This window comes from Hippopotamus amphibius, chromosome 5 (assembly GCF_030028045.1).
Source record: "Hippopotamus amphibius kiboko isolate mHipAmp2 chromosome 5, mHipAmp2.hap2, whole genome shotgun sequence".
NCBI lineage: Eukaryota > Metazoa > Chordata > Mammalia > Artiodactyla > Hippopotamidae > Hippopotamus > Hippopotamus amphibius.
In genome coordinates, this window is record NC_080190.1 from 51,517,726 (window position 1) to 51,526,088 (window position 8,363).

Sequence of the window (8,363 nt, forward strand, 5' to 3'; positions counted from 1 at the left end):
ATCTTCATAAAATGCAGATTCCTATTCAATAGGTCTGGGGTGGGGAGAGAGATTCTGCATGTCTAACAAGCTCCAAGTGATGCTGAGGCTGCTGGTCTTCTGAGCACACTTTGATACACAAGTGCCAAAGGTGCTGGATAATCAGGAAACCCCAAGGGTCATTAGGAACCATGAGCAGGAGACAGCCATCCAGGAAGACTGGGCCAACACAGCAAGGTGAGGGGAGAACAGAAGATGCTCAGTGAAGCTTCTACCCACCACCCCAATTCCCAATACCAAGCACCTTCACCAGATGCCCAGACTGGTCCCCCAGTCCTCAATCATGCTGGTGCCCTAAATCATCCTTTTCCCCAAGCATCTTGGCACTGCTGAGATGAGTGATGACCCACAAACTCCAGGCAATTTCATGGGATCTCAAGGGGCCTGAGGCCCCAAATTCCTTGGGGAGCTGGAGCAATGACATCTTGCTGGGATGGGTCCCAGGGTCTGGGTTTTGCTGGCAGGTGGTTACCTGGAGCAGCCAGCAGCAGATGGCACCAGAGGACAAGCACAAGTTGAGACCAAGAGAATGGCTCAACAATCTGTCCAAAAAACCAGGATAAAGGCAAGTAAAGGAACAGAATGGAAGATGTGACTAAAAGTTGGGACAAAACAAACAGTTCCAGGAATGGAGCTAGTGGCTCAAAGAGCCGTTGTCTTGGGTGTCAGCTGTATGGGTTCCTGGTCCGAGGCCAGGCCAGAGAGATGGTCTGATGTGGCTGTTCAATCTCCTGCTGCCTGACACTTCTCCAGTTTCCCTGTGCAGAGCCAACACTAGAAGCCCCACAGTGAGCCCCCTCGAGAGGTCTGGGGAGTTGAACACCCTGCCTGGGGGTCCATGTCCAGCCAATAGCCACTATGTGGGTCTCAGCAGGCACGGCCAGGCCTGGACATCCCATCCAAGGTGGCCCAAAGCAATCTTGACGTTTCCTTTTCTGCAAGGACAAGCTGTCTGGTCCACACACAGATGAAGCCTTGGATCTGGCTCAGCATCTAGAAGACTGAAACTTGACCTCCATCAGTGAGATATTCACATTCATCGTAGCCCTTTCTCCATTTCCCAGGCTGGCTGGAGAAAGGCGGACACCTTACTCCTTCCAGCCTATGCCCCAGACTCTAAGAACTCCCTGGCCCTGCCATTACTGAAAGCCACTGGGAGGCCCAAAGTCCTGGGGAGGCTTTGGAAGAACCATGGCATATCACCTGGGGCAAGTTAGCTCAGGGGCAGAATGGAGCGAAGGAGGCTGGTGTCATGGCTTTCAGTACTGTAAATCTCTGCAGTGGGTGGACACTGGAGAGGGTCACAGAGTCCCTGGCCAGCTGCCTTGTCAAGAGAAGTCCTGGGAGGCAAAGAAGAGCAGTGAGAGAGTGTGGCTACAGCAGCCTGAGCCCTTCTGACACTGGACTGTGGCGCAGGGTGCTGTCCTCAGCTGAGCACTCAGCAGGGGCACCTGCTACCTTGGCAACCTTTCTTGTCTCCATGGCAAACCTTTCTGGAGCTCTCTGCCAGTGCCAGAGACTGTCCCAGGAATGGGGGACCCAAGCTCTATGACAATACAAATGTCACCCTCAAGGGGCTCACAATCTTATCAAGGAGAGATATTTGCAGGCTTATTTCCATTCAAGGTGGCAAATGCAAAGAAAGAGAAAAAGGATAGAGTAGGATGTGACCCCTGAAACTCCTGCTGCTCAGGGCTGATTTTCCTACTGCAGAAGAGTGTGAGCAGCCTGCCAGGGTCATTTCTCTGCAGCTGGATGTGCTAATGATATATAGTAATCCCACTGTCTTGCTTCCACAGAACTTTTTACCACTTACAAAGCCCATCCACAAACATCGTCTCCCATAGAGGTTAGCGGCCGACCAAGGTCCAGAACTCTCGCTCCACGTGTTTTTCCCCTCACCCCACCTTGGCCTCACAGTCTCACTGGTGGAGGTGAAACCCCCAGGTTCCTGGGCTGGGCATCAGTTGCTGAGTTACCAGAATGAACTCTGCCTGCTACAATCAGACCATCTCTGGCTCTGGCATCTGCTAAGGCTGCAAGGCATACTGTGTGTGACCTGCAGAATCCAGACTCAGAATTCTCCCAGGAACAATAGCTGAATCATCCGAATGCCAGGCTTCACAAGGCAAATGGATGCAAAAAACAGGCTCTTCCTACCCTATCTGGGTCCCACAAAGCCGGTAGTGATAGAGTGTCCAGGCTGCAATGTGCCCACTTAGCTAAGTGAAGGAGCCTGGCAATGAACGTGGCATGGAGAAGCCTTAGACCTGGCTAGATGGGGTTGGACCTGCCACTGAGCCTAAGAGACCCTTTGGAGACTTCTGTGTGCACTGTGGACAGAGGCAGATGCTCGGACTCCCCCACGGGGACACTCTTCTGGCAAGTCAGCACCAGGGCCTTGACCTCCTTCTTGAAGTTGGTGTTGAGAAAGCCATAGATGAAAGGGTTGACACAAGTGGAGGCCATGGCGAGCAGGTGGCACACCAAGAAGATGAGGTTGCCATGACAGATGGGGATGGCCTCATGATACCAGTCCTCCAAGCTGTTGAACACATGCAGGGGCAGCCAAAGCACAGCGAAGGCAGCCACCATTGCCACAAGGATCCCATTAATCCGCTTCATCTGCCACGCCCGCGAACTGTAGGCACCCTTGCAGAATACCCGCTCCTGCTTCCGCAGACGCTGGTAGATGCGGATGTAGCAGACCAAGATGAAGGCCAGTGGGATGCAGTACTGGAAGAGCAGCAGGAAGGTGGTGTAGATGATGCGGTGGTGGTCCAGTGGCCAGGACTCAGTACAGACCACCTTATCCGCCAGAAACTCCAGAGCCTTGGAGTGGTTCTTGTGAAAGACATTCTCTAGGATGCTGTTAGCCAGGAAGGGCAGGGACAGGAAGCCAGCAATGAGCCAGATGACCACAATCCCCAGGTAGGCCTGGGAGACACTGGGTTTCCAGCCTGTTGGATTGATGATGAGCTGATGCCTCTCCAGAGCCACAAGGACAAGCGAGAGAATGGAGACTGTCACCGACATGCACTGGATAAAGGCTGATATCTTGCAAAGGACCTCGCCAAAGATCCAGTAGTCCATGATGGTGTAGATAGCCGTGAGTGGCTGGCAGATGAGGCACATGAGGAAGTCAGAGAAGGCCAGGTTGGCAATAAGCAGGTTGGTCACATTAGCCTTCTCCTTCTGCCTAATGGTCACATATATCAAGCAGAGGTTGCCCAGGACTCCCACAATGGTCTCGATGCTGTAGGAGGTGACAATGAAGACCACTGGGTCCATGGAGTCCTGGCAGTGGTCAGAGAAGTTGTAGGACGTGTACAGAGGAGTTGACGTGCTCCTGTTTTGACCCTGTGGGGAGCCAGAGAACAGCAAGGCCAGGAAGTGAGAGATGTTCATGGTGGATGTGAGAAGATTCCAGGAGATTCGATGATGACGTCTGCAAAGAAAAGACAAATGGCATTTAGGGATAGTGCCTCCTGTGTGGAATCCAGGGAAGAGAAGGAGCCAGGTAGAGAGGTTCATGGCTGCTTCCTTCCCAAGGCTGAGACCTAGAGGACTTGAGAATCAGAGATGTAAAGCAACTTGCCCATAGTCACACAGCTAATAAGTAATGGGGCCCAGATACAAACCCAGGTTTGTCTGATGTCAGAACTTGTTCCACAGATTTCCTCTGACCTCAAGGTTTGAGGCTGCTGTGATGATAAAGAAGTTGAATTGTTGTAAGTATGCAGAGCTTAGGAACAAAATTATTTAGGGAGCACGGATAGAAATCCTCGTATCACATTTAATGCAAATAGAGACGGCAACACACTCTGCCCTGTGCTCAGGTACTTCCATGGCACGCCATGCCTTTAGGATAGAACCAAAACCTCGGGGCTTGACACAGTGTGCCCTCCTGGTTTCAGCCCCTATCTACCCTGCCAGTCTTGTTTCTCAGGGGACATGTGGCAGAGTTGAAGAAGGCCAGGTATGCAAAGACTAGATGGTCAGCACACCAGCTCTCCTCTTGACCCCTATGTGTACACACACAGCAGGCAAAGGTCAAGGAATGCCCACTGCCTTCCCTAAGGGTCCCCTCGATGCCTATGCTCGAGTCACAGCTCGCAGCTCCCAGACATCAGCCTGGTCCACACCTCCATGTTCTGGCCCAGCCTGGCCGTTTTCCTCTGGTGCCTCAACACAAGGGGCTCTCTGCCAAGACCTAATTGGAATTTGCACTCCAGAGTCTCCAGGTGGTAATGCCAATGACAGATATTTTGACACGGAGCACCACTGTATCATCACGTACCATTGGGGCTCACCTTCCTCATGACTTCTCTAGTCATCACTAATCCCACCAGCAGTTCTCAACCTTCAGGAGACATCAGAACCAATCCAGGAGCAGACTGAAAGCACAGATTCCGGAATCCATCACCAGAAGATGCAGTTAAGTGAGTCCAGGATGGGGCCCAGGAATCTGCATTTTTAACAAGTGACCCATATGATTCTGATGCACATGGTCCTGGGACACCATTTTGATATGTGCTGTTCATAGAAGAATACTCTATTTCAGATATTCTTTAAGGCCCTTATGATGGTCATGTCTGTCTGTGAACTGTGAATAGTATACATGTTCTTCAGGCTCAAGTGCTGAGTTAGAGGCAGTTTTTACAGGGTTTAGCCAAAATTAACCAGAGGTCAGTAAAATCTATTTGTCAGCTGTCATAAATGTCACTCACTGTACATTTAACTTGGCTTATAAAGATGAGTCACATTCGGCTATGTACAACATCGTCATGAATTTGAATGACGGTTTATAGTCTCAGTATTTCGGCTACCCAACCCCAGAGGCAAGAGGATCTTTCTGGTATCACAGTCTTCTGGCAAAAAGAGCCATTTGGAATTGAACATGACAAAACAAAATACACCAGGGCCAAATATAAAGTCCAGTATTTGAGTGAAAAAACAGTCACAGATGCATGAAACTGTGGCAGATGCACTGTGCTCAGAAGGAGCAAATAAGCTGGAAACTCAAGACTCTGGCTGACCACAGCCAGGGCTGGGTCAACAATGGGAAGCAACACCATTGGTTCCAAACTGGCCAAGCGTAGCATGATCAGAGTGCAATTACTAGATGGGGAAGGCTCCAGAAAAGCCTCCCTGCTTCATTCATTCATTCACTCAATAAGCATATACCAAGCCCCATGCTAGAAACAAGGTCTGCAAAGATGTCTCTCCCAGGCCAGAGGAACCAGCCATCAGGAACACAGATGAACCTCAAGGCCACATTGCCATCGCCAAAACCAGTATAAATGGAATGTCTGTGAGCTGGGAAATGAAGGAAGGGAGCAGGGAAATGAGAGAAGAGGGGACATGGCATGGAGCCCTTTCCAGCAGGGGCTCAAAAGTTGAAGAGGAGTTAATTATCCAAATAGACAAGGTGGAGAAAGGAATTCAAGGCACAGGGAACAGCATGTGCAAGAGCAAGGAGACAGGAAAAAAAGAACCTCCTCAGAGAACACCAAGCAGTTCAGAATAACTAGAGCCTAGAGTAGGTGAAAGGGAGTGGCAAAAGATGAGGCTGGAGAGGTGGGCCAGACCAGGAATGCTGGGTGAGCTGCCGAAAGGCTGCCAGCAAGCCCAAGCTCATTCCAGAATGGTCACTTGGATGTAGAGAATAGATGGAGGGAAAGCGCCAAGATAGGAGGAGGGGGAGTGCAGAAGGCAGCATCGGGTTGCTGCCTGGCTTGCAGCCCCCTTCTCTCGGAGAAGCCGTAAAGAACTAACACAAGGCATGGCCACCGGTGAGCCAGGAAACCCAATGCCAGTTCCTGCTGATTAGACCACCCGGGTGCCTGAACCCAAACCAGCCCTTCCCAGCAGCTTCTGGGACGGAGGCAGAGGAGGGAAGTGCTGGGGCTGGGAAAGCATCAACATGGGGAGGAGACCTTTGGGGGACCAAGGAAGGAGCAGGACTGCCAGCTGGTCCTTGCATCTTTCTCCAGAGCTGCAGACCCTGGGAGGCAACACCAGGGAGGGGACCACTCTGTAAGCCCCCACCCCAGAAAGGTGCACAGGAACTGAGGATTTCCAGAAGCATACTCCAGGGGCAAGGTGCAATAATTCAAATCCCTGAACCCCAGGTCAGCTCGAAAGCTGGATGCCTTCTGTAGAAACTGCACAGGGGCAGGGGGAGAAGGCAGTGGCGGCAAGCATGCAGAGGTGACTCTGGTCTGAGTTTGGTCCTGCAGATACCTGGGAGGCCCAAGCAGCCTCAGGGGCTGTACCTGGGTAGGTTTGGGGAGAGAATGGAGGCAACTGAGCCTGCTGTACCCAGAGGAGCAGGGAGGGGAATGTGGAAAGACAAGCAGGAGAGGGAAGGTGGGAGCTAGACTTGGAGACAGCCCGGTGGGGGGTGGTCTCGCCTCACCCCAGAGGACACACACTTTGCTAGGAGACAGAGGGCAAATGGGACATTAGCCTTCAATGAACTTTGGGCACATCTCCCTGAGCATTGGTCCACACCACAGCCATGGGAGGAAGGCATTACTAGCGTGAACCATATAAAATTGCCAGTATCCAACCATTTTCAACCCGCAAAGACAGCAAATTCATACGGTTGGATCAGCCCCATTTCAAAGAGGAGGGCACTGGGGCCCAGTTAAATGAAGGAGCCTGCCCAAGGTCCCCACAGTCAGCAAGTGGCCAAGATGAACTGGAAGCCTGGTCAGTCTGTTTCCGAAGCCCCCAGCACCAGGCCCTGCCAGACAGAGATTTTGAAAAGGAGGAAAGAGAAGTGGGGCCTGTGCTGAAGCAGGAGGTGAGCTGATGTGGGGCAGGTGGAGTGGCAGAGGCAGGGCTGGAGATGGACATCCAAGGTCCCCGACAGAGCCTGACCGTGGCCCGGGTGCACACCCCAGGTGGGGTGGCAGCTGCCCAGGGTTCCCTGGCCTTGGGCCCCAGCACACTGGCTCAGACCTCCCCCACGTCCCTGGCAGCTCAGCCTCTCCAGCCCCTCATCCTTCCCAAGCAGACCTGGGCTTGGAGTCCCTAAAGGAATGACATTCCTAGATAGAGTCGCCTCCTTCCCAAAGCAATTTGAAATCACAGAGGCCCCTCGCCAGGGCAGAGCACAAGAGCACAGCTTCCAGGGGAAAGAAGTGGGCTCGAAGGGCTATCACCAAGTGAGCATCTGTGCCTTGCAGCCTCCAGCAATGCAGCTCTTCACCTGGATCATGTGGAGGTGATCCCACCCACTCCCCAGGGCTGCCTAGCTGGGACCATACCGACCACTTCAGACTCTTCTGGGTGATGTGGAATTCCCTTGAGGGACCTCACATCTAGACTGTCCCTCAATTACCACTGCATTCCTCAGAGATGCCCAGGGAGGACCAGGAGACCTCAGGTCCTCCAGGTGCACCCCAGGAGGTGGCGATTCTGTGAGGCCAGGGCAGAGTGCTGTGCAAAGTCAATGGTGTCTCCAGGTTTAGTTCCCAAGCAGCTCTCATGACAAGGTGGGAACACCTGCAACCCTGAGGGGAGCGCTCCACCGCAGCCTGCCTTCCCAGCAGTCAGAGGAAAACTAATGGATAATACAAATAGTATCAATCTTCCCACGAGGCAAGAATGTAGAGAAGGATGTCTGCTTTGTTTCCTGAAATTTCAGCTAACAGTTCCTGTCTCCTAAAGCCCGCGGTGCTCATACTCTCCTCGCACCCCTTACCCCCTCTTCCCACAGCGCACAGGTGAGGACACCGAGGCTGCGGCAGCCCAAGTCCGCTCGAGGGGCAGGGTTCCCGGAACTGGCCCCCGGCTCTGCGAAGCCCACCCGGCTCCCCCTCCCCAGGGGCCCGACGGAGGCTTCTCGGGGGGCCGCTCAGACCCGAGTCCCATGGGGCGCATTGCGGGGTCCGCGCGGGTCTCACCTGCTCAGGCGACCCTGCGCTGTCTGTGTGCGGAGCGGAGCCGCCCTGCCTGTTCGCCCGCACGCCCGGCTCCCTCCCGCGCCGCCGCCGCCGCCAGCGCCCGCCCAGTCTGCCGCCCCGCGCCGCCCACGAGGACGCTGTGGCTGCGCCAGGGGACCCAGGCGCCTGCCCGGGAGCCGCGCCCGCGAGCCCTGCCATCCGCCCGGAGCTGCAGCCCCGCACGCCGACCTCCCCACGCCAACCCCCGCCCTGCCCGCCAGTGGACTGGAACTGCCCTGCTGGTGTTCTCTCTGAGCCTCAGGGTCCTCATCCTTGAAATGGGTATAAGAAGACCTGCCTTTCATAAACTCATTCATAAGTATTAACTGCAAGCCTCCTATGAGCCCGGCTCTCCTGCTAGACACGGAG

At 53.8% G+C, this 8,363-nt stretch overlaps 1 protein-coding gene across 1 annotated transcript; it reads right to left on the minus strand.

The window, feature by feature from the left end:
- Positions 1-1,739: 1,739 nt before the first annotated feature.
- On the minus strand, positions 1,740-8,007 carry LOC130854385 (neuropeptide Y receptor type 4-2). Its single transcript, XM_057737130.1, has 2 exons — positions 7,956-8,007; positions 1,740-3,487 (listed from the first exon to the last, which is right to left on the minus strand). Exon 2 carries the CDS (start codon positions 3,445-3,447, stop codon positions 2,314-2,316), a length of 1,134 nt encoding a protein of 377 aa, XP_057593113.1. The 5' UTR covers positions 3,448-3,487; positions 7,956-8,007; the 3' UTR covers positions 1,740-2,313.
- Positions 8,008-8,363: the final 356 nt, after the last annotated feature.

Coding starts and splice junctions, on each gene's coding strand:
- LOC130854385 (XM_057737130.1), bottom strand. CDS start 3,447: ATGAACATCTCTCACTTCCTGGCCTTGCTGTTCTCTGGCTCCCCACAG.